The sequence below is a fragment of the Protopterus annectens genome, chromosome 1.part1 (assembly GCF_019279795.1).
Source record: "Protopterus annectens isolate FY-2018-M chromosome 1.part1, PAN1.0, whole genome shotgun sequence".
Classification (NCBI taxonomy): Eukaryota; Metazoa; Chordata; order Ceratodontiformes; family Protopteridae; genus Protopterus; species Protopterus annectens.
Genome location: NC_056726.1, coordinates 1,576,624,510 through 1,576,651,738, shown reverse-complemented (window position 1 = coordinate 1,576,651,738; position 27,229 = coordinate 1,576,624,510). Strand labels below are relative to the sequence as shown.

At 43.7% G+C, this 27,229-nt stretch overlaps 1 protein-coding gene across 1 annotated transcript in view; it reads left to right on the top strand.

Moving 5' to 3' along the window:
• The window catches only part of AKIRIN1 (akirin 1), a 531,257-nt gene that overhangs the window by 73,048 nt on the left and 430,980 nt on the right, over window positions 1-27,229 (top strand). The window contains exon 2 of the mRNA XM_044083462.1: window positions 3,589-3,732. Within this exon, the coding sequence (XP_043939397.1) occupies window positions 3,589-3,732 (144 nt within the window). The remainder of the gene's footprint in view (window positions 1-3,588; window positions 3,733-27,229) is intronic.

The window sequence follows — 27,229 nt, the reverse complement described above, 5'->3', positions numbered from 1 at the left end:
ATTTATGGTAGGTACAAAACTGTACTTTTTCTAGTTTCGGACAACAGCATAACCAGCACCCTTTCAGGGCTAGCTGCCTCTCTGGTGTAACAGTATTTGTGAGTTACTATTGTACAGCCTTTCCTATTCCTCTGTCAAGGTTCATGCCTGCCATTTCAGCATGTCTACACAATTTATCTTCCACTTTCAGTTCATTGTGGAGTAAAAATCCCCTTCCTTGGGATCTTGATTTTCTGTTAGAGAAACTAAACCTCCATCTCAACTAATCCAGCTGACCTGAGGCTCTTAACATGGAGTTTTACTGATTGCTGTGACCTGTCAAGAAAAATTCACATTTATTTAATCCACATTAAGTGCTTTCATCCTGCAAAGAGAGTTCATCCGAAAGAAAAAAAACAGAACAAATACATAGGTACCTTTTTATATTCTCTTGAAACCCGTTACTTAATTGAACAAGTTAATTTAAGGATAAACAAGTAAAATTTAAAGCAGTGTTGAATACGTTGGTACCTCTAAGACAAACACTGACTGAAAATCCAAGAAAGACTCTTAAAACCAATGAAATTAGTTCACAAAATTGAATAATTTCAATCCGATCAGGATTGAAACCACCAAAATTAAACTTAAGAACCAATAATATTGAAACAAAATCAGCATATGTATTAAAAAATGTAAATAAAGAATGAATGTTTGTAAAGTGCAAGACCAAAGCAGTAAAACTCGGCAACGGCAGAAACCATTAATCAAAACTATCACAGCATAATGGAAATAAAACTGAAATTGAAGTACAGTTAAAAAAAAAAAAAAAAAAAAACTTGCATGTAAAAAACAAGCCTTGAGCCATAAGATGCTAATAGACACCACAAGACCATGCCCATTGGTAGAATTAAGTTTTAGTTAAGAAGGGCTCCTTTTCTTAATATTGCAGGCTATGGTGATGTCTTCCCAAAGCAGATATTTTACTGTTTGAGCTTTGGGGTAGTTTACATGGCACAATGCCAGTTCTGCCCTGCTTTATATATTGGGAAAACTGTGAACCGCCATAGTCTGTGCTGGTAAGTTCTAGTTGTATTTCCAAATGGTTGTCTAAGGCTGTTTTGTTTTTATTCACCAGAACAAATCTATTCCAGGCAGGTTTAAGGCCCACTTTACTAGGACCTTCGCTTCATCTATAGCTTTTTTGGAAAGGCTTGGATTCTAGAAGTGTTCTAGACGCTGCTACTTGGTCCTCTGTACATACTTTCACAAAGCACTATATACTTGATTTCTTCTGTGGCTCCAGATCAAGGTTTGCTAGGACCCTTCCCCCTCCCGAATATTTTTAGCTATGGTTATCTAGCCGTATTGCTAAGGCTACTGCAGCACTGATCAATGTGCAGAATATAATACAGTTGTGCAAGTTCATCTTAGCATAGCAGATGTTTGAATGATCACTGCTGCAGTAGCTGCTCTCTCCCGCTGTCCCCTTGTTTATTGTTGTGTTTTTTATACCAAGGTGTAGACTTTGTATTTGTTCCTAGCGCTGCCCTTTCAGGGCTCAGCGTCCCTCTCTTTGCTGGATGGAAAGCTGCGAAGGGCTTTGTGCCCGAACTTGTCAGCACAGCTTGAGTAGCTTGACAGTTTTGGGCTCATGAAAGGTGCCCTGAAGCTTTCAAAGCTGTCCGGCTGTTATGTCAAGATATAACCCATATAGCTAAGGCTACTGCAGGGAGTGATAATCATTCGAACATCTGCTGTTGTGGCAAGTTGAACTTGCACAGCTTTTTTTTTTTTTTTTTTTTAACTTTATAGATATTTATTTTAAGATGAGAATTGTAAATAGATAATGGAATGTATTTCCTTCCTGGTGTCTTTCCCCCTCCTGTGGACAGTGTATTTGTTGTGTTTTAGTGACTGTAGCAAAGCTTTGTACCAGATTTATTCATTTACTATTACAAATAAACTTACAAGTAACAGCACGCTGCACCATGAACTTCTGTGCTCTTAAGTATTGAGCATGTGCATAATAATTTCAGCATAGTTCTAAGCTACTATGCTCCTGCCTGGAGATTCAGCTTTTGCATTATTTTCTTTAACCAAACTGTAATTTTGCATTTTACTAAATGTAGCTAAACACGAGCTCAGATCAATAAATGCTAGATGCCACAGATGTTTTGTTAAACTGTGTGCTTCACAGCTCAACTTCTGGCAGTCCAATCATTTTACCTTCTGATACTTTTGTTTTCCTCACTTGGCAAAAGCTACCTTGTTTTTCTGAACTTTAGCCATTTCATTGTTTTATGTCGTTCCCAGTAGTAGCCTTATTTCTGTAGCTGTTTGTGTGCAGTCTCTTTCTATATAGTTTTGACATATATATTTTTTTATTCCATGATGCGCCAATCTCTTTAATACTACAGAAAAGCATTTTGGATTTGAAGGTATGAAAAGATTTAATGTTCATGGTTTAATTTTGATACATCATACGGTTTTAATCTTTAAGGGAAAGCATGTTCTGCACTTTCTGAAATGTAAATGAAAGTTGAATACATATAAGCATTTTATTTTAATGTACGTTTTTGAACCTGTAAGATGGAAAATTTTCAGTTTGGCTTAAAGTTTTTGATACTTTAGTTTGAGAGAACTTAAGTGGCTAGCAATGCTTTCTTCTTAGTACAGGTTGCATATTGTTGCCCAGTTCAGCTTGTGAATTTGACCAGACTGTTCTTGATCTAGATTCTTTGTCTAGTTAGTGAGTTTTTTTACTGTAGTACGTCTGTGTTGAATTGTGCGCACACCTACACACCCATTCAGTTTCATAAGGAAGTACTTCTTGAAACATTAGTGTTTGCAGTAACAATGCTGTGTAAGAATTTACTGCATTGTTGCCCTCTAGGTACTTTGATCCTCCAAACATTTTTATTTTCCATTTTCCTCTCTCTTATCTAAATCCTCTGCATCATTATTTAGCAAAGTGCTTTGCTTTGTTTTTTATTCAGATTTTTTCCCCAGGTCTGTAAGTTATCATGTAATGAATTTTCTGCTCAATTTATTTTGTTGCCTTATTAATTTAAAATGTTTTAATGACTGCGATAGTGGTGCTGCGGTAGCGTTGTCGCCTCACAGCAAGACGTTGTGCCGTTCGATTCTCAGCTAGAGCGTCTTCTGTGTGGAAACATGCGTGAATGGGCGTACCTTCGTTGAAGGTTGTGCGTCAGGGCTGGCAAACTCGGCACGTAAAAAATCTACTGTCGATCATTAGCGGACCGGAGTTCCGCTGTGGCGACCCCTAACCAGGAAAAGCCGAAAGACACAAACAATTCCATTTAAAAGGTTTTAGCATTTCAATTTTTTGCATAAATGTCTATTTTAATGTGAACTTTTAGTCTTTGGGGTGCTTGTTTGTTTAATGCAACCGAAAGTAACACTTAATCAGGAAAGGGTTACTAAATATAACTGCAAGCCTCCTGCATCTGTAATTTGTAGTTATTACTGTAGCAGTCCCCTTATAGACCACTAGCGTTTATATTTTGTTATTAGAAGTTGATCTTTTCTACAGAGTATCAGAGTGGAATAGAATCGTCATGCTGTTGTTTTTGTTTTTTTTAACAGAACAGATATTCCAGAACCTAAAGCAGGAGTACACTCGCTATCAAAGGAGGCGGCAATTAGAGAATTCATTTAACCAGGGTGAGGGCAGCACTTCTGGTGAGGCACAGTCTCAGAGCGCATCATTAACAGCACCAAGCTCTCCAGGTAAGACTTGGCATTCTGTATGTCTGAACTGAAAAGAATCCACAAACGTTTTACCTGATGGAATGGTGTGAATTGAATTAAAATTGTTTGCGTAGCAAGAACAGTGAAATAACCTTGAAGAAGTTTCATCCCCAGTTTGCTACAGACTGTTAAGTAGTAATCTTTCTTGCAGTGGCTTTTTGAATTGACCTACGTCTGTTTTTGTATAGGCAGTAAAACACATTTCCAGGCTTGTCTGTTACAGATACCAGCTAATCCTTTCTGTTTGTGTTTTCCTGTGTACTGCACTGCATGTAATCACAATGATTAAAGTGATGCTTTAACACCTAGACTAGAACTGGTGCTTTTGGGGTGTTGGTGTATTAACATAATCAACAAAACCATTAATTGCATTCTGTAGGATCATAGGAGGTTACTGTGCTAATGATCCTGGGGCCCCTTACAAGCCTAGCCAAGTATTACCCTTATGTCCATGATCAACACCTATCTCCCCTGTCCAAGAGGGACATGGATTTTACCCCTGGGGTGAATTTACAATTACCCATCAATCGTCCAGATTGCATTTGAAGAGAGTCAATGAGGTTCTCCACTTGACATGAAGCGGGAGTCTGTTCCAAAGGTGTGGTAATGTCGCATACCAGGTTAAGGCCATTGGAGCAAGTAACACGTGTACTGTTTGACTTGCGGATATGCAGCATTTCCAATAAAGCAGGGTCAAAGATTGCCTTGTATATGCAAGGCAGAGATTCCTCCGAGTAGTCTGTATGAAACAGAATAAAGTGACGGCGATTCGAGATGATCGCCATAGGACAGATGCTGTAGACCTTCAATTTTCCTTGTGAGGAGTCTTTCCTCTCTCTCCAATTGCTGTAGGTGCTTGGAAAGGTACATGCCAAAGGGGACATTGTACTCCTTTATTGGCCTGATGAGGGAAGAGTATAGGGAGGTTATAACTTTTTTCTGGAAGCAATACCCTTGCTTATGAACTGAGCAATATAGAATGCCCTTCTTACCATTGTGGAGACAGTGTGATCAAAGGTAAGGTTGCTGTCAACATGTGTGCCCAGGTCTCTCACCAGGTCTCTCACCAGTGAGTGCATACTGGAGGTGGAGGTGGTGATGTAGTAGTTAGCAGGAATATCACTCTTACCGAAAGGGAGGATACTTTTTTTTTTTTTTTTTTTTTTTTTTTTTTTTTGCATTGAGTTTAAGGCCATGGCTTTGACACCATTCATTTTGTTTCTGTAAGACCCTCTTGTAGGATGTTGACATCTTTTGGATATTCTGTGACCGCTCCCAGTTTGCAATCATCAGCAAACTTTGTCAGCCACAGACCTTTAGTTTTAGCTTTCACTTCTGAGAAATAAATTCCAAACAGTAAAGGTCCCAGGACTGATCCCTGTGGAACACCACTGGTTACAGGTCTGCTGTTGGAAGTGGATTCCCCTATTTTGACTGTATGGGTTCTGTCGGTGAGCCACTTGGCAACCCATCTGATGATATATGGTTTGATACCTAGCTGTGTGAGTGTGTATCAGTTATGCCTGAGTGGGGGATAGTGTCAAAGGCCTTGGCTATGTCTAGGAAGGCTGTATGCACAGATTCCAGTCATCAGTGGCCTTAGTGACTGTCTCGAAGAAGTCCACCAGGTTTAATGGGCATGATCTCCCTTTGACAGGTCCATATTGAGTTGGGTCAAGTGTTTGGAGGTTACCAATATCTTTAAGGTCTCTGCCTTTTTTGATTTCTCCAAGTCTTTTGGGTTTTTAATACCATGACGGGAATGGACCCCATTCCTAAGTCAGAGTACGATTAAAGTTCATGAAATTAGTATTATTTCACTCTGATGTTAGCCAAAAGTGCTCTTCGCAGTACCTGCAATGTGCCCAGCAATGACTCCTGCAATTCATATGATGTTACATGAATTGCTAACCTATCTAAATATGATTGCAAATTCTTTTTTTATAAGACCAGTTGCTCCTACTGCTATTGGAACTGTCTGGGTATCTTTCTTCCACATGGCTCTCGTTTTTGCCTGCAGATCAAGGTATTTTATGACTTTGTCTCTCTGTACGCAAGACACTATAGTCACTAGGTGTGGCAATTTCAATGATCAATGCTACTTTTGTCTTCTTTTCTTGGATCACTATTTTTCTAGCATCTATCTTTTGGACTGTTGGTATTGGGTGATCCCATGTGATGTAAACTTCATAATTTTCTACGATTCTCTGTGGCTCATGTTGCCAATGTTTTTCAGCCATTTCGATACCATAATGTTTGCACAATCTCGCCACATTATTATGCCTTTCAATATACAATCCCTCTGCCATTAGAGAATGGCAACCAGCAATAAGGTGTGTAACTGTTTCCAACTGTGTTCCACAAAACCTACATATGTCTTTCTCCCACATGTTCAATGGACTTAGTAAAACCAGCGTGTACGTAGCCCCCTATCTTGGGCTGCCAATATTAACCTTTCATTTCTTGATGTAAATTCACCTCTCCTTAACCATTCCTGCATTCATTTTTTTATCAACATGAGGCTCTTCCAGAAGTTTTTTATACTTGCAACTATATTTGTTTTTTCCACATTTCTTGCCTTCTCATCTGGTCTTTCACCTTATATTCTTGTTTTTTAGCACATTCAGTTGCTGCCTGGGTTTTATCCACTTCTGGTTTGATTTCCATTCCTGTCTATATGCTTCTGCTAAATTAAGCAGATATGTCATCTTAGATTTATTCTCTTCATGTTTCAAAACTTTCACCACATTTGGATCTTGTGAGGTCAGTAGATGTGTGGAGTCCCACGATTGCAGATTTATACATGTAATCAATTTCAAGGAGGGCCATCCCTCCTTCAGAACGGGGGATATATAATCTTGGTATACACTGATTTTTATAAATCATTTGGTGAGCATGAAGCATCCTTGTTTTGATATCCAATCTATCCCAACACTTTTTGGGGCCAGTCAATCACTCCAAAACTAAGTTAGGACAGGGAGAGCAAATTGATTTATAGCTTGGATCTTGTTCCTAGGTGTCAATGCTGTTTTCATGATTAATTTAAGTCTTCTAAAGTACTCCTAAGCCTTATTCTCATTTGTTCATGTTTTATTGCTAATACTTCATCAGTTCCCAAGTATTTATACACCCCATCTTGCTCAAGTTCTTTTATATCGCATTCTAATTAAGGACCATAATGATTCTGTCCATAGCCTTGCAGATCAGCTTAGTCAGGCTGATAGGTCTGTAGTTCCCCGGGTCAGTGGAAGCACCACCTTTGTGCAAGGAGATGATGGTGGCTGTTTCTGTTCAGCTGGGACAAAGGCAGTGCTTAGACTATGATTAAAGAGTACCCAGTGGTGTTGATAAATGTTTGATGTTCATCGTGTTTCACTGTTGCAGTCATTACAATTGGGTTATCCTGCTGGCAGGCTAACCGCAGTCGGCCTGAATTCCAAAGTCCTGGCCGCACTGCGCCCGAAGCAAAAGCAGTTTGCAAGTGCCGGTCGGCCGACTCCTGAGATTTTCAAGTTTGAATTTCAGATCCGAAGTCTTCATTAAAGCTAAGTACCCTGTTGGGGAAACTTTTTTCTTGCTCCAGACCGATGTCAGAAAAAGTTAATAATTGTATTTCTTGTGGGAAGCAAATACCTCATAAGGATTTTCATTCTTACTGTATTCTTTGCATAGGCCCTGACCACGACGTTGCTAGCGTTTTGTACTAGATTAACCAACGCAATATTAAGCGTCGGTACGATTTTGCATTTCATAATTTTGGCAGAAGATTTAATTATATAATGCCGTCGGAAAAGCCGACTACCACAGTTTATAAAAAGCGCAAAGAAAAATAAAAGGACAGGCATCCGAGGTCCAAAACCGATGAGGCTTCTGCTAGGCCACTCGCCGGTTCTCAGTGAGGCACTTTTGCAGCCCCTGACGCCCACTACCTCAGAGCCACAGGCCACTTCTGACTCCCACGTGAAGCCGACTAGGCCGCTGGAAACTTAAGGTAGTGGACATTCAGAAACTATTCAATCAGATGGGTCCGGAGCCGCTGAGCAGGCATCGGCTTCTGAGGGTGTTTTCAGGCCTACACAGTTATATGTGAAAACGACTTTAGCTTCAAAGGCAAAGACTAAAGCACCTCTAAAGACAAAGAAGCAAGTACAACATTCCCATGGACAGGCCTCCATGCCTAAAAAACAGATGCTTAAAATGGCCGAAGACCTAATTACTTTGATCAGGGGTTTCCATCCCCCTCCTGATAAGAGGCCTAGGCAAGAGACAGAATATGAATCTTCAGATCAGGTTTCCATTTCCTCTGATTCCTCTTCTGACCAGGAATACTCTCTTCCTCCCTATGAGGATTCTGATGCTGAAGAATCGATCCCTTCAGCCTCTCATCCTGAGGATTATTCTTTTGGGGAGACCCTGCATACTATGAGGGATCACTTCCACTGGGAGAGTCAAGATTACTCAGAATCTAAGAAAAGGCTCGGAGACTTCCTTTTACTACCTCAGCACAGGCCCCTTGCTATTCCTCCTGTTTTTAGACATTGTAGATGATGTATTTTCAGATTCCGTGCGACTCCTCTTCACCACCAGCTCCTGTTAAGCCAGATAGATACTACAGGATTCCTGATTCACATAAATTTCTTTATAAAAACCCTCCCTGCTGCTGACCCAGAAACTGTCTCTCAGGGTCCCAAAGGGGTCAAGGCTTCCACTGCAAAAAACCCTATCCCCTCTGATAGGGATTCGAGGGCCCTGGACAGATGGAAAAAGATTTACACTTCTGCTACCTTGGCTGTAAGCTTTAAATTGTCTGTTTCATGTGCTTAAATATCAGCAATATCTTATGTCGCTGCTTAAACAGAAAATGTTGACAAATTCTGACTGTGCTGAAAACAAAGAAATGCAGGATTTGTTGCATGCTGCTGAACAAATGGGAAAGCATACTTTGCAGTATGGTTTTGATTCTCTGGAGGCCTCCTGCAGGGCCACTGTTAGGGTTCTGTCATTAAGGAGGCATGCTTGGTTAAAGGAACAGAATCTGCCTGATCATGTTAAAGCAAAATTATTAGATGCTCCATTACAGCATGGTTCATTGTTTGGTGTTGAAACCGAAGAGGTGTTGAAGAAAATGGAGGACAAAGCTAAATCTATGCAAACAGTCAAGGATTTCTTACAAGTACAGCCTCCCAGATTTAACAGGAACTGGCCTACAAAGAATTGGTCCTTTCCAGTGTCAGACAGGCCACAAAGAGGCAGATACAGGTGCCTCAGAGGCAGATCACAGCCCCAAGGCTCATACAGGTCTAAACAATGGGGTGCTTCTACCTCCAAAAGCGGAGAAGAAAGATCACAGCCATACAGGAAACGGGCTCAGTGACTTTCCCCTGCCAGCACCAAACACTTATCTTCTGGCAGCTCCTTTAGGGGGGAAAACTAGCACTTTTTTCACAAAATTGGCACATGATCACCCAGGGCAAATGGGTCTTGAATATAGTGTCACAAGGCTATAGGTTCCACTTTCACACCCTGCCAAGGGCAAACGGTATGCCAGTCCTGTCGCACAATAAATGGGCAGAGGCACAAAAACAAGTTTCATCCCTCATGGATATGAGGGCCATGCAGCAAGTACCACAGCAAGAGCAGAGACTAGGATTTTACTCAAGACTGTTCTTGGTGCCCAGAAAGGACAAAGCCTGGAGACCAATACTGGACCTGTCTATTCTAAACACATTTCTGGATATGTTGACTCTGCAGCAGCTTCTGCTCATGCTGGGCAAGAAGGCTTGGCTTGTGACTTTAGACCTAAGAGGCATACCTGTATGTCCCAATCAGACAATCATGCAGAAGATACCCCAGATGTATAGCTGGCTCAATGCACTACCAATTCTCTGCACTGCCCTTTGGCTTATCTTCTGCGCCCAGGATCTTTACAAAATGCCTGGCACCAGTAATTGCATTTTGCAGACAAAGAGGAATACAAATATATCCTTACTTAGACGACTGTCTTATTCAAGCGGAGAACAAGGATATTCTACTACAGCATCTGGTGTTTTGTAAAAAGATTACAAACATGCCTAGGGTACACAGTAAACGAAATGAAATCAAAACTAGTACCCTCTCAAGAGATATTCCTGGGTGCAAGCTTAAATACAACTGCCCAGATGGCTTATCTCACGCCAGACAAACCAGGGCAACTGACTACTTATTTCAAAACTTTGGCAACAAAGACTCTGTTATCTGCAAGAAAAGTTCTGCAGGCTATGGCATCCTGCATTCTGCTAATTCCATATGCAAAACTGCATATGGGGAAACTACAACGGTATCTAAAAAGTGTTTGGGCCCAGCATTGCCACAGCCTGGAAACAATAATTACCCTCATTCCCTGCCTACAACAGGAGTTTCGATGGTGGGCAAAGGCATGTCACCACAACAAGGGACAGCCATTCACTTTACCCACAGCCAGGCAAACATTAACAACAGATGCATCGGATTATTCCTGGGGGGCCCATATGGCAGGAAGATGTATTCAGGTCACATGGTCCACAAGCCAAATGCATGTACATATCAATCAAAAAGAGATGCTAGCTGTTCAGAATGCCCTGACAGCCTTCAAGGACCTACTTCATCCAGGACAACTATTGATAAAAGACTGACAATACTACAGTCATGTGGTACATAAGCAGGGAGGCACACACTCCTACCCCCTCTGCAAACTAGCCATGACTTTGTGGCACACAGCATTGACTTACCAAGTACATCTGCAAGCACAATTCCTGCCAGGAAGGATAAATACTCTGGCAGACAAACTAAGCAGAAACCTAATGGATCCCCACGAGTGGAAATTGGATCCACAAGTCTTCAGCATGATAACAAAGAACTGGGGATGCCCAGACATAGACCTATTTGCCTCCCCTCACAACTGCCAACTACAGAGATTCTGCACAAGGACTTATCACAAGCAAGCATGGAAAGTGGATGCTCTATTTTTCAGCTGGGAAAACCTTAACAGTATATGCCTTCCCCCCACTGCCTCTTCTCCCCAAGGTACTCCTAAAGGTCAGACAAGAGGAGCCAAAAATTATACCAATTGCCCCAGACTGGCCCCGTCATCGCTGGTACCCAATCCTAAAGAGCTGGTCTCAATGCCCAGCCTGGACATTACCTCAAATTCCTCACTTATTGACCCAACAAAACAGTCAGATCCTGCACAGCCAACTCAGGACCTTAAGTCTGGCAGCATGGTGGGTAATGTAGCCATTCAAAACACACCTCTCTCTAAAGCGGTGATGGATGTTGTTATTTTGGAGGCCAGAAGGCCTAGCACCAGAAAATCTTATGCAGAAAAATGGAAGAGATTCTGTGATTGGAACCAGGCACAAGGAATTGACACGATTGTACCAAATATTCCTCAGATTTTGTAATACTTAACTGAGATGCTGGACAAAGGCCTATCCTTTTCATCAATTAAGATTCATGCCTCTGCCATTTCAGCTCATTACAATACAGAACCACATGTTTTTTTCTCATCCATTACTAAAGCAGTACTTCAGAGGGGCCAAAAACATAAGACCTCCCAGGAGAGAACCAATACCTGTATGGGACCTCAATTATGTCTTGCCTCTGCATCTACAGCTGATATAAAGTTCTTATACCGGAAAACAGCTCTGCTCCTAGCAATAAGCTCTGCAAGACGAGTCTGAGTTACAGGCACTCATGGCTGTGGAACCTTTTATCGTTTTCCATCCTGACAGGGTTTCTCTTAAGGACAAACCCCACATTTATGCCTAAGGTAGTGTCCAGTGTGGCCCTTAACCAAACAATTAATTTGCCTACCTTTTATCCAAACCCACAGAATAAGGGTGAGAGACTTCTGCATTCTTTGGACATTCACAGACAGCTACGCTTCTACTTGGACAGAACCAAAGCTTTCAGAAAAGACTGAACAACTTCTAGTGACATATGCTGCAGGATCACAAGGAAAAGCTATCTCAAAGCAGACTATTTCAAAGTGGATAGGCCACTGCATTCATTTCTGTTATTCACAGCAAGGCAAAACAGTGCCTAAGGGCATTAGGCCACATTCAACCAGAGCAGCAACCACTTCAGCAGCCTTCCTCAGAGGATTACCAACCAAAGACATCTTACAGGCTGCAACTTGGAGTTCATTGCACACTTTTACAAAGCACTATCACTTACCTCTCTACTCTGAATCCAGGGCAGGTTTTGCCACTGCAGTTCTGCAGGGCCTCCTAGCCTCTCCTAATTCTATTTAGCCCCAGCCTCCCAACCTTAGCTTTGGGATTCAACCCAATTGTAATGACTGCAACAGTGAAACACGAACATAGTACAGTTGTGTACCTACCGTAAATGTAGATGTTAAGTGTATTCACTGTTGCAGTCCAGGTTACCCACCCACCACCCCCTTTCCTTTGCTGGGACTTATCTGTACTTCTCTTTTCTATACAACCTATGTGGTGTATTTGCTTGTAGATGAAGGAAAAGCTTACTTGTGCATGCATGCTTATTGGCATACTTTAGCCTACCCTTTTGGGGGCACCTGACTTCTGGGGCAAGAAAAACTGAAGAAAATGGCGTCAGCTGCATCTTTTATACCCCTGGTGCACTGACGTCAGGGAGGAGGTGACTGCAACCGACGCCGGACCAGGACTTTGGAATTCAGGCGGACTGCGGGTAGCCTGCCAGCAGGATAACCCAATTGTAATGACTGCAACAGTGAATACACTCTACATTTATGGTAGGTACACAGCTGTACTTTTGAGCCCATGTAGGATGCAACCTGGGATGATATCAGGTAGCATAGATGCTGTATTTTTGACCTTGGAGAGGGCTTCCACAACCTGCTCTTTGGAGATGCAAGGTAGAGGGCAGGTGGTAGTGATGTCTTGGGATATAAGTGTAGTGGGGACAGGGGAGAGAATTTTTCACAGAACCTGTCAGCTAACCGGTTAGCAATGTCCCCAAACTCGGTATATGTGTCATCATTAGCCACCAGTTTGGCACAAATCTGGGTCTTTTCCTTTTAGGTTACGGATGCAAGTAAACAACGCCATTTGCAGTGGAGCATTTAGTAGTCTCAGAAGATGTGGGGAGGGGGGCAAGAAAACAAACATGCAGTTTGTACGTGCCTCACTTCAGATTGCAGTCATATCCTGAATGTATATTTGAAAAGATTGAGAGCAGTTGTAAACCCATGTATTAAATAAAGTAATGCCAAGCTAGGGACAGCTGTGGGACTAAAGTTACCTACACAGTGCAATAAGTCACCATCAGCTTGCATAAATTTAGAGCCTTTAGCACCTTTTTCTCCAGTGTGTTTTAGGGTAGGAAGCTTTGAGAATCTACAGAAACTCTTTAGAATTGTAAAGTTTGCCCATTCTTAGTTTATCAGCTACCCTGAAGGTTATATAATGGTGTTTAGAGAGACGAGACAAAAGTTTGTTAAAAGTATATTTAAAAAATGCAACCAGCTTCTCTGTAACATAAAAGGATAAAACCCTGACTGACTCTTGACAGCCTGGGTTTGTTGGAAGAGCTGGCAGGGTAAGGCTGAGGAGTAATGAGGCCATTCCTGCTCTCACCTGTAGTGGGAAGGTTTAGGGGCACAACCGCCAGTGTACACAATGTATATAAGAATGCCTGGTGGCGATTGTAAAACATGTGGATGAGCTTAGTACAAGTTGGGGGTAGAAGCTGGATATTCTGGAGGTAACACCACTTTCAAAGGCCATTTGCATGCCCCCTTGTGGATTTCTGTGGTATGTGTAGTAGAAATGTTAAGGCCTTCAAGGAAGAAAATCCCGTAAAGGTTCATAGATAAGTGCTAGACTAGCTGCCCTTGCAGACCATTTTTAAGCCTAGCCAATTTCCCTTTTTGTGCTCGAAATAAGCAATCCTGTTTGGCCTTATCCCTGCCATGGACAGTAGTTATATTACCCCTAGTGAGAATAACTGGGATCCTACCATAGATAATTTAAGGGGACATGTGCATGGGATAAACTATTTAGGAGCTGCCTCTGTCCATTAGTAGTAGCAGGGCATAATCCTGGGGTAAATTGATTTCCATCCATAGATCATGTTGTATCTGAATATGATCAATGGTGAGCTTTGTTTTTACACACAGGAGTTGGTCCTAGAATGGTGGTGTCCTCTGCAAGATGTAACTGTCCCTCCAAACAGTTCTTTTGATGTACAGAAGAGGGGTTTAGATCCCAAGACTGAGTATTTCTGATCACATTTGACTTGGTGATGTGGACTAAATCCATCAGTAATCAATTGGAGGATGCCTTGTATGCCAGGCGTAGGTCCCCTTCTTAGCAGTCTGTAGGATACAGAGTATAGTGACATTGCTTTCTCTGTCCATGGTATTGGCTTTTACTTCAAAGTAGTAGATGCTAAACTTGAGAGGTCCCACCAGAGAATCCTGCAGGACTCTACTGGTGACTAGACTCTTCATGGAGATAACATTCCCCTATTTTATAGCTATAGCTGTGAGCCTATTGGCAGTCTGGTAGATGACATAAAGGGTTTATTCCCAGTTCAAGCATGTTAATTTGAGCCCTCTTATCTGAGTGGGGGATTATGTCAAAAGCTTTAGCCAGATTGAGGTATCCGGTGTGTACCATTTTTGTCTTAATCCTTTTTTTTTTTTTTTTGTGACCTTTTTCAAAAAAATCCACCAGGCTGAGTAAGCATTACCTGCCCTTGATGAATCTAAACGGGTCCAGTGATGGAGGGATGCTCATCATGTTACACTGCTGCAGTCATTACACTTGGGTTATCCTGCCGTCAGGCGGTCCCGCAGTCTGCCAGAGTTCCAAAGTCTTGGTCCGGCGTCTGTTGCTGTCGCTTCTTCCCTGATGTCAGTGCGCCATAGGTATATAAGATGCATCCGACGCCATTTTCTTCAGTCTTTTTTGCCACGTGGTGTCCGAAGCAGAAGCAGTTCACAAGTGCCAGTCGGCCGACTCCTGAGATTTTCGAAGTCGAATTTGAGATCCGAAGTCTTCAATAAAGCTAAGTAACCTGTTGGGGAAATTATTTTCTTGCCTCAGACCGATGTCAGAAAAAGTTAATTTTATTTCTTGTGGGAAGCAAATACCTCATAAGGACTTCCACTCTTACTGTATTCCATGCCTAGGCCCTGATCACGACGTCACTAGTTGTCGGTTTTGTGCTAGATTTAACAAACGCACTATAAAAAGACGTTTTGATTTTGCTTTGCACTACTTTGGCCGAAGGTTCAATTATACTATGCCATCGGATCAGCCGACTACCTCAATACCAAAAAAACGCAAAGACAAGGATAAAGACAGGCATCCGAGGTCCAAAACCGATGACGAAACCTCTTCTAGGCCAGTTGCCGGTTCGCTGGTTCTCAGTGAGGCACTTTCGCAGCCCCTGACACCTGCTACCTCAGAGCCACACGCTGCTTCCGACTCCCACGTGGAGACCACTAGGCCTCTGGAAACTCAAAGTATTGGGCCTACGGAAACTAATCTCTCAGATGGGTCCGGAGCTGTTGAGCAGGCATCGGCTTCTGAGGGTGTTTTCAGACCTTCACAACTTACCATTAAAACAACAGCCAAGACAAAGGTACCATTAAAGACAAAGAAACAAGTACAGCATTCTCCTGGATAGTCCTCCATGCCTAAGAAACAGATGCTTAAAATGGCCGAAGACCTCCTTACTCTAATCAGGGGTTCCCATCCACCTCCTGAGAAAAGGCTTAGGCAGGATACAGACTATGATTCCTCTGATCAGGTTTCCATTTCCTCTAATTCCTCTTCAAACCAGGGATACTCTCTACCCCCCCCCCCCCCCCAATGAGGACTCTGATGCTGAAGAATCTATCCCTTCAGCCTCTCCTCCTGAGGATTATTCTTTTGGGGAAACTTTACATATCATGAGGGTGCATTTCCATTGGGAAAGTTAGGATTACTCAGAATCCAAGAAAAGGCTCAGGGATTTCCTTTTATTGCCTCAACACAGGCCCCTGGCTATTCCGCCTGTGCTAGATATTGTGGATGATGTGTGCTCTGAATCCAGCTTCTCTCCTGATTCTTTGCCCCCTGCTCCAGCCAAGCCAGATAGGTATTATAGAGTCCCTGACACTCTCAGGTTTCTTTACAAAAACCCTTCTGCTGATCCAGAAACCATTTCCCAGGGTCCAAAAGGGGTTAATACTTCCATTGCAAAAAATCCTGTACCCTCTGACAGAGATTCCAGAGCTTTGGATAGATGGGGGAAGAAAGTATACACTTCTGCAACTTTAGCAGTAAGAGCTTTAAATTGCCAGTTTCACATGCTTAAGTGCCAACAATATTTAAAGGCTCAGTTAAAGCAGAAAATGCTTGCAAGCTCTGATTGTAAAGAAATGCAGGATTTATTGCATGCAGTTGAACAGGTGGGAAAACATACTCTGCAATGTGGTTTTGATTCTTTAGAGGCCTCTTGTAGAGCCGCAGTTACAGGTTCTGTGATTCAAAGACATTCTTGGTTAAAAGAACAGAGTTTACCTGATCATGTTAAGACAAAATTATTGGATGCTCCTTTACAGCATGTACCTTGTTTGGTGTTGAGGCAGAAGAGGTGTTAAAGAAAATGGAGGATAAAGCTAAATCTATGCAAGCAGTCAAGGATTTCTTACAGGTACAGCCACCTCTGTTTAGCAGAAACTGGCCAACAAAGAATTGGTCCTTTCCAGTGTCAGACAGGCCACAGAGAGGCAGATACAGACGCCCAAGAGCAGATCTCAACCCCAAGGCTCAAACGGACAATGACAGTGGGGCACCTCAACCTCAAAAGGAGGTGAGGACAAGTCTCAACCTTACAGGAAACGGTCACAATGACTTTCCCCTTCGTACACCAAGCACGTCCCTTTTGGAAGCCCCCTTAGGGGGAAAACTAACACTTTTTTCTCAAAACTGGCAAACAATCACCCAAGACAAATGGGTCCTGAATATTGTGTCTCAAAGTTACAGGTTCCACTTTCATACTTTACCAAGGCTAAAAGGAATGCCAGACCTGCCACAAAATCAATGGGCAGAGGCACAAAAACAAATTTCAGCCCTCATGGACATGAGAGCTATTCAAAAAGTACCACAACAGGGACAAGGATTTTACTCGAGACTCTTCCTGGTCCCCAGAAAGGACAAGGCCTGAAGGCCCATACTAGACCTTTCAATTCTGAATACTTACCGGGATATTCCAAAATTCAAAATGTTGACATTACAGCAGATGTCCTTCAAGGATGCATCTGCAGTCCTTACAAATGGGTTGTCCTGTCGTCAGGCAGCCCTTCGGTCGGCCGGATTCCAAAGTCTGGGTCTGACTTCGGCTGGTGTCGCACTTCACCCGATGTCATAGCTGCAGTTCTTCGGGTATAAAGGCATCAGCCGACGCCATTTTCCTCGGTCTTTCTTGCCGCGTGGCGCCCGAAGCAGAAGCTGTTCGCAAGTGCCGGTCGGTCAGAACCAGAGATTACTACTACCGAATACTACTTCGAAGACTTCCAAAAAAGCTAAGTACCCCGTTGGGGACTCTTTCTTGCCTCAGCCGATGTCAGAAAAAGTGAATAACTGTTTAACTTGTGGGAAACAAATACCTCATAAAGATTTCCACTCTTACTGCTTACCTTGTTTAGGCCCAGACCACGACATAGCAGCTTGTCTAGCCTGTGCTTCTTTTAACCGACGGACGCTTAGACGTCGGTCGGAATTTGCTGAGCAGTTTTTCGGCTCTGATTTTGCTTATTATGCCGTCGGATCCTCAGACTACACAATTATCCAAAAAACGCAAGGAAAAGGACCGACACTCGCGGTCCGCGGTTTCGGCCGAAACCGTGGTTAAGCAAACCACGAGTGTCTCTGTTTCGGCCGAAACCGAGCAAGCGGTTCTTTCTTCAGCCGAAAACATGCCTTCTACCGAGGCCTCTTCTAACCTGGTAGAATCGGCTTCTGAAATCCAACCTGCAGTTGTGGTTTCTCAGGAATTATCTGACACTATTCCCTTGGATATTTCAACCCCTGCACATGGAGCTGCTAGGCCTCCTGCAGCCATGTCCATTAAGGCTTTTGCCAGGGCTAAAGCAGCTAAAGCTACTAAGACTGTTCCTGTTAAGACCCCCTCCCACAGGCCCAGCTCCAGTTCCCAAATGCTTTCTCTGGCAGAGGATCTCATTTCTTTAATCAGGGGATCCCAACCTCATCCAGACAGGGCCTCTCATCCACCTCCAGAGAAGAGATCTAGAGCAGAGCCCCCTGAGCCAGTGTCCACAGATGATTTTTATAATGATTCAGACAATACAGACCCTCCAGAGGCTCCTTATTCCCCTTACGAAGACTCTGATGCTGAAGAGTCCATCCCTTCTGCCTTTCCACCTGAGGAATTTTCCTTTGGGGAAACCTTGCATGCTATGAGGGAACAATTTCAGTGGCAGGGCCAAGATTTCTCAGACTACAGGAAAAGGCTTAGAACCTTTTTGCATTTACCACAGCATAGGCCTTTAGCTATACCTCCAGTTCTTTCTGTTGTAGATGATGCATTTAATGATGCTTGTACTGCTCCTGATTCATTACCTCCGGCCCCTGCTAAGCCCGATAGGTTCTACAGGGTCCCGGACACACATCACCATTTATACAAGGCTCCTTTTGCAGATCCCGAGACTATCTCCCAGGGGCCTAAGGCTGTAGCATCTACCTCTGCTAAAAATCCCCTCCCCTCTGAAAGGGAATCCAGGTCCTTAGAGAGATGGGGTAAAAAAGTTTACACCTCTGCTACTCTGTCAGCTAGGGCCTTGAACTGTCAATTTCATATGATCCAATATCAAGAGTTTATGCTAGATCAGTTAACTAAAAAACTGTCCTCTGATGAACCTTTAGATAAGAAATATGTTCAGGAAATGGTACATAACATTCAGCAAGTTAGTAACCATTCTTTAAAATGCTGCTATGATGCACTGGAGGCTTCCTTTAGATCAGCCATGACTGGCACAGTTATCAGAAGGCATGCATGGTTGAAAGAGCAGGCCTTACCGGACCATGTCAAATCAAAACTATTAGATGCTCCCATGGACAAGGTCAATTTATTTGGTTCTCCTGCACAGCAGGTACTGAAGAAAATGGAAGAGAAGGCAAAATCTGTACAAACAGTGAAAGACTTCTTACAGGTCCAACCTCCAAGGTTTAGCAGGAATTGGCCCTCCAAGAATTGGTCCTTTCCAGACTCCTCTAAAGCACAGAGAGGCAGGAATAGGCGTTCAAGAGGCAGAAACCAATCCAGAGGTGCCTACAGGGGACGCCAGTGGCAGGGCAACAACCAGCGAGGCACAGACGCAGCCACCACCACTGCAACAGGACAATCACAGTGACTTGGCTCTGGCACCGTCTACCAGGGAACAACTAGAAGCACCCTTAGGCGGAAAGCTAGCCTTATTTTCAAAGAACTGGCATTACATCACAAGGGACAAGTGGATTTTGCAAACTATAGATCAAGGTTACAGGTTTCATTTCCATACTCTTCCAGGAAAAAGAGGAATGCCAAACCTATCACCAAATCAAAAGGCAGAAGCTCTAAAACAAATAGCTCAATTAGTCAGGATGAGAGCTGTGGAAAAGGTACCATCTATAGAACAAGGAAAGGGATTTTACTCCAGACTCTTCCTGGTATCAAGAAAAGAGAAAAAATGGAGGCCTATTCTCGACCTGTCCGCTTTAAACACATTCCTCATTGTTCCAAAATTCAAACTGCTGACTCTACAGCAGCTTCTTCCCATGCTGGGCAAGGAGTCTTGGCTGGTAACTCTAGATCTCAAGGAGGCATACCTGCACGTCCCCATACGACCAAATTGCAGAAGATACCTCAGATTTCTTGCAGGATCAGAGCATTATCAATTCTCAGCATTGCCCTTTGGCTTATCTACTGCGCCCAGAGTGTTCACGAAATGCCTGGCAACAGTAATCGCTCATTGCAGACTTCAGGGAATCCAAATTTATCCCTACCTGGACGACTGCCTGATAACAAGCGGACAACAAAAACAAGCTAACAGAAGACTTACAAAGAGTCATTTACTTGCTGCAAGCCCTGGGATATACAGTCAATATAAAAAATCAAGGCTGAATACCATCCCAAAGAATAACCTTTTTGGGTGCAGAGCCGGACACATCAAAGCAGATGGCATTCCTAACTGTAGAAAAGCAAGAACAACTTCCTCTCTACTTCTTGGCATTAACAAAGCAGAACCATCTAACAGCAAGAAAAGTACTGCAAGCCCTGGGCTTCATGGCATCCTGCATAATACTGGTCCCTCATGCCAGACTGCATATGAGAAAGCTACAGTGGTACCTGAAGAATTTATGGTCTCAACACAAACACAGCCTAGAAACCAAAATTCCACTAATCCCATGCCTGAAGCAAGAGTTCCTATGGTGGGCTCAGGCCTGTCAATCAAACACAGGATTGCCCTTCTACAGCATTCAACCAAGTCAAACCATCACAACGGACGCCTCAAACCTCGGTTGGGGGGCCCACATGCTGGACAAGTGCATACAAGGCTTATGGACTCAGGACCAGCTGAACCTGCACATAAATCTAAAGGAAATGCTGGCAGTAAAATTGGCAATCCAGACATTCAGACCATTTCTCCGAGAAGGGCAGTTGATGATAAGGACAGACAACACCACAGTTATGTGGTACATCAACAAACAGGGAGGCACACATTCATACCCTCTATGCCGGATGGCACTGGACCTATGGAATGTGACTCTGAGCTACAACATTCAGTTACAAGCAATTTTTGTACCGGGAAAACAAAACATTCTAGCAGATATATTAAGCAGAACTACCACGGATGCCCACGAATGGATGCTGCATCCGGACATATTCAAAGCCATCACAAGAAAATGGGGGCTTCCAGAAATAGACTTATTTGCATCCCCACGCAATCACCAGCTAAAGAAATTCTGCACAAGGACGTACCACCCACTTGCTTGGAAGGTGGACTCCCTATCCTTCAGTTGGGAAAACCTGACAGCATATGCATTCCCACCACTTCCTTTGATGCACAAGGTGCTATTGAAGATCAAAGAGGACCGTCCAAGGATCATTCTGATAGCTCCAGACTGGCCAAGGCAACATTGGTACCCATTACTAAGGAGCATGTCTCTGGAACAAATATGGACACTACCCCTGGTTCCACTGCTGTTAACACAGAACAATTACAACATCCTGCATCCAAACCTGAAAACTCTGCAGCTGACTGCCTGGAACATTACATAAGATCAATTAACCCAAATTTATCCCAAAGGGTTAAAGACATTATCCTTGAGGCTCACAGACCCTCTACAAGGAAAAAATTACATAGCAAAATGGAAAAGACATCTCATTTGGAGTACTGCAAAGGGAGAAGATGTGTCACGGGTAAACATAGCCAACATCCTGGAATACTTGGCAGAGCTCTTCCACTCAGGCCTGTCCTATTCCTCCATCAAGATACATGCATCAGCCATCTCAGCAGAATACAGCTTGGATCCTCCTGTCTTCTCACATCCTCTGCTCAGGCAGTTTGAGAGGAATCAAAAATGTAAAGCCTCCTAGGAAACCACCATTGCCAGCATGGGACTTGAACTTTGTGCTAGAAAAATTGACACTTCCCCCTTTCGAACCAGCAGCAGCAGCAGAATTACAATACTTATCATGGAAGACTGCTTTCCTGCTGGCAATCACTTCAGCAAGAAGGGTTTCTGAACTACAGGCATTAATGGCAGTGCAACCCTTCCTGATCTTCCATCAAGATAGTGTCCATGAGAACAAATCCGACATTTGTGCCTAAGGTGGTATCCAGAGTGTCTTTAAATCAGGCTATCCACCTACCTACATTCTTCCCAAACCCACAGAACAGGGGAGAAAGACTGTTGCATACCTTGGATGTACATAGACAGTTACGCTACTACCTGGACAGGACCAAGGGCAATAGAAAAACTGACCAGCTACTGGTAGCATATGCAACAGGAAGGGAAGGAAAAGCAATTTCAAAACAAACAATCTCCAAGTGGATAGGAAATTGCATTAGATTTTGTTACTCCTACCATGGAAAGAAAACTCCAGAGAACATCAGGCCTCACTCCACAAGGGCTACAGCCACTACCACAGCTTTCTTACGAGGAGTGGCCACCAAGGACATAATAGAGGCTGCTACTTGGACCTCCGTGCATACATTTGCCAAGCATTATAATTTACCTTTATATTCTAGATCCCGAGCAGGTTTTGCCAGTGCTGTTTTGCAAGGGATCCTAACTACACCATAATCTAGTTCTTTTCCTCCTCCCCTAGTTTGGCTATGGTATTCTACCCATTTGTAAGGACTGCAGATGTATCCTTGAAGGACATAGTACAGTTTTGTACCTACCATAAATGTAGATGTCCGATAGGAATGCATCTGCAGTCAGGATTACCCACCCGCCTTCCCCTCTGTGGTACTCCTAGGGTATTTGCCCATCTTATAGCTAGCTGGGGGGGGATCTTTCATGGTGTATTTGTTTGTATATATGTACATACATGCTTATTTTTTGTGTTTGCTCTCTACTATTTGGAAACCTTGGCATTTATCCAAATTTAGCCTTCCAAGAGGGCACCTGGCATCTGGGGCAGGAAACACTGAGGAAAATGGCGTCGGCTGATGCCTTTATACCCGAAGAACTTGCAGCTATGACGTCGGGTGAAGTGTGACACCAGCCGAAGCCAGACCCAGACTTTGGAATCCGGCCGACCGAAGGGCTGCCTGACGACAGGACAACCCATTTGTAAGGACTGCAGATGCATTCCTATCGGACATCTACATTTATGGTAGGTACAAAACTGTACTTTTGCCTACATGGGACCTTAACTTTGTGCTGGAAAAGTTAACGCTCCCCCCTTTCGAGCCAGCAGCAACAGCAGAATTACAGTTCTTATCTTGGAAAACTGCTTTCCTGCTTGCAATCACTTCAGCAAGAAGGGTTTCAGAATTACAGGCATTAATGGCAGTACAGCCCTTCCTTATCTTCCATCAGGACAGAGTGTCCTTGAGAACCAACCCTTCTTTTATGCCAAAAGTGGTCTCCAGGGTATCATTGAACCAAGCAATCCACTTACCAGCATTCTTCCCCAACCCACAGAACAGGGGGGAAAGATTACTACATACCTTGGATGTGCACAGGCAATTGCGCTACTATCTGGACAGAACCAAGACCAATAGAAAAACTGACCAGCTTCTGGTAGCATATGCAACAGGAATGGAAGGAAAGGCAATCTCAAAATGGATAGGAAATTGCATTAGATTTTGTTACTCTTTTCATGGAAAGGCAACTCCGGAAAACATCAGACCTCACTCCACAAGGGCTACAGCCACCACTACAGCTTTCCTACGAGGAGTGTCTACCAAAGACATTTTAGAAGCTGCTACTTGGAGCTCTGTGCATACATTTGCCAAGCATTATAATCTACCTTTATACTCCAGATCCCAAGCAGGTTTTGCAACTGCTGTTTTGCAAGGGATCTTAACTACACCATAATCATCTTAGTGCCTCCTCCCCCAGTTTGGCTATGGTATTCTACCCATATGTTAGGACTGCAGATGCATCCTTGAAGGACATAGTACAGTTTTGTACCTACCATAAATGTAGATGTCCGAGAGGTATGCATCTGCAGTCAGGATTACCCACCCTCCTTCCCCTCTGTGGTACTCCTAGGGTATTTGCCCATCCTGTAGCTAGCTGGGGGAATCTATTATGGTGTATTTGTTTGTATATATGTACTTACATGTTTATATTGTTGCTCTCTACTATTTGGAATCTTTTGCATTTATCCAAATTTAGCCTTCCTAGAGGGCACCTGGCATCTGGGGCAAGAAACACTGAGGAAAATGGCGTCTGCTGATGCCTTTATACCCAATTGACTGCAGCTATGACGTCGGGTGAAGTGCGACATCAGCCGAGGCCAGACCCAGACTTTGGAATCCGGCCGACCGAAGGGCTGCCTGAGGCAGGACAACCCATATGTTAGGACTGCAGATGCATACCTCTCGGACATCTACATTTATGGTAGGTACAAAACTGTACTTTGACTGCAGTTGCATATCTATCGGACATCTACATTTATGGTAGGTACAAAACTGTACTTTTTGTACCTACCATAAATGTAGATGTTCGAGTGTTCACCCTGCTGCAATCCAGGTTACCCATAAATGTAGATGTTCGAGTATTCACACTGCTGCAGTCCAAGTTACCCTCCCTCTATCCCCTCTGAACTAGCTGGACTTATCTATACCTTTCTATCCTATACAACCTTTGTGGTGTATTTGCTTGTAACTGAAGGTATTGTTTTTATTTTATATGTATATTTTTTATTAGCAATATGTATTGCCTACCTACTTGGGGGCACCTGACATCTGGGCCAAGAAAAACTGAAGAAAATAGTGTCAGATGCATCTTGTATACCCCTGGCACACTGACGTCAGGGAAGAAGCGACAGCAACCGACGCCACACCAAGACTTTGGAACTCTGGCCGACAGCAGGACCGCCTGACTGCAGGATAACCCAAGTGTAATGACTGCAGCAGTGTGAATACTCTAACATCTACATTTATGGTAGGTACAAAACTGTACTTTTTCTGTATCCGTATTAGTTTCATGATGAGATTTTTCCATGGCTTTGCACACTGGATTGGTCAGACTGGTGGGTCTATAGTTGCCTGGGTGCATAAAAGGCCATTGTCTATGCAGGTGAATGAGTGTAGCTGTTCTCCACTCACTTGGTACAAAACCTCTATGGAGACTGAGGTTGAGTAGTTTGGGCAGGGGTAGCTAAGTCATGCTTCATGCTATTTAAGATTCCTCCAGTGATATTTGACAGTGACAGTGGTACCCAATGCATAGTGCGCGATGCCACCATATTAGTAAGGACAAGTTCCAAGATGATACCCCTGCTGGGTACTCTTAATTGTTCTTGGGCATTTTATGCCCATCACTAGTGGTGGTGTGTGGTCCTTCGGCTGTAGTTGGATAGTTGTGGTCATCTATGATAATCTACTTGGGTCTAGGAGTAGATGATGTCCTTCAAGGATGCATCTGCAGTCCTTACAATTGGGTTGTCCTGTCGTCAGGCAGCCCTTCGGTCGGCCGGATTCCAAAGTCTGGGTCTGGCTTCGGCTGGTGTCGCACTTCACCCGACGTCATAGCTGCAGTTACTCTGGTATAAAGGCATCAGCCGACGCCATTTTCCCCAGTCTTTCTTGCCGCGTGGCGCCCGAAGCAGAAGCTGTTCGCAAGTGCCGGTCGGTCAGATCCAGATATTACTACTACCGAATACTTCTACTACTACCGAAGACTTCTAAAAAGCTAAGTACCCCGTTGGGGACTCTTTCTTGCCTCAGCCGATGTCAGAAAAAGTGAATAACTGTTTAACTTGTGGGAAACAAATACCTCATAAAGATTTCCACTCTTACTGCTTACCTTGCTTAGGCCCAGACCACGACATAGCAGCTTGTCTAGCCTGTGCTTCTTTTAACCGACGGACGCTTAGACGTCGGTCGGAATTTGCTGAGCAGTTTTTCGGCTGTGATTTTGCTTATATTATGCCGTCGGATCCTCCGACTTCACAAATATCCAAAAAACGCAAGGAAAAGGACCGACACTCGCGGTCCGCGGTTTCGGCCGAAACCGCGGTTAAGCCAACCACGAGTGTCTCTGTTTCGGTTGAAACCAAGCAAGTGGTTCTTCCTTCAGCTGAAAACATGCCTTCTACCGAGGCCTCTTCCAACCTGGTGGAATCGGCTTCTGAAATCCAACCTGCAGTTGTGGTTTCTCAGGAATTATCTGACACTATTCCCTTGGATATTTCAACCCCTGCACGTGGAGCTGCTAGGCCTCCTGCAGCCATGTCCATTAAGGCCTTTGCCAGGGCTAAAGCAGCTAAAGCTACAAAATCTGTGCCTGTTAAGACCCCCTCTCACAGGCCCAGCTCCAGTTCCCAAATGCTTTCTCTAGCAGAGGATCTCATTTCTTTAATCCGGGGATCCCAACCTCACCCAGACAGGGCCTCTCACCCACCTCCAGAGAAGAGGCCTAGAGCAGAACCCCCTGAGCCAGTTTCCACAGATGATTCCTCGGATGATACAGATAATACAGACCCTCCAGAGGCTCCTTATTCCCCTTATGAAGACTCTGATGCTGAGGAGTCCATCCCTTCTGCCTCTCCGCCTGAGGAATTTTCCTTTGGGGAAACCTTGCATGCTATGAGGGAACAATTTCAGTGGCAGGGCCAAGATTTTTCAGACTCCAGGAAAAGGCTTAGAACCTTTTTACATTTACCACAACATAGGCCTTTAGCTATACCTCCAGTTCTTTCTGTTGTAGATGATGCATTTAATGATGCTTGTACTGCTCCTGATTCATTACCTCCGGCCCCTGCTAAGCCCGATAGGTTCTACAGGGTCCCGGACACACATCACCATTTAGTCTCGGGATCTGCAAAAGGAGCCTTGTATATCTCCCAGGGGCCTAAGGCTGTAGCAACTACCTCTGCCAAAAATCCCCTCCCCTCTGAAAGGGAATCCAGGTCCTTAGAGAGATGGGGTAAAAAAGTTTACACTTCTGCTACTCTGTCAGCTAGGGCCTTGAACTGTCAATTTCATATGATCCAATATCAAGAATTTATGCTAGACCAGTTAACTAAAAAACTGTCCTCTGATGAACCTTTAGATAAGAAATATGTTCAGGAAATGGTACATAACATTCAGCAAGTTAGTAACCATTCTTTAAAATGCGGCTATGATGCACTGGAGGCTTCCTTTAGATCAGCCATGACTGGCACAGTTATTAGAAGGCATGTATGGTTAAAAGAGCAGGCCTTACCGGACCATGTCAAATCAAAACTATTGGATGCTCCCATGGACAAGATCAATTTGTTTGGCTCTCCTGCACAACAGGTACTGAAGAAGATGGAAGAGAAGGCAAAATCTGTCCAAACAGTGAAAGATTTCTTACAGGTCCAACCTCCAAGGTTTAGCAGGAATTGGCCCTCCAAGAATTGGTCCTTTCCAGACTCCTCCAAAGCAGAGAGAGGCAGGAATAGGCGTTTAAGAGGCAGAAACCAATCCAGAGGTGCCTACAGGGGACGCCAGTGGCAAGGGTAACAACCAGCGAGGCACAGACGCAGCCACCACCACTGCAACAGGACAATCAGTGACTTGGCTCTGGCACCGCCTACCAGGGAACAACTAGAAGCACCCTTAGGCGGAAAGCTAGCTTTATTTTCAAAGAACTGGCATTACATCACAAGAGACAAGTGGATTTTGCGAACTATAGACCAAGGTTACAGGTTTCATTTCCATACTCTACCAGGAAAGAGAGGAATGCCAAACCTACCTCCAAATCAAAAGGCAGAAGCTCTAAAGCAAGTAAATCAATTATTAAAAATAAGAGCT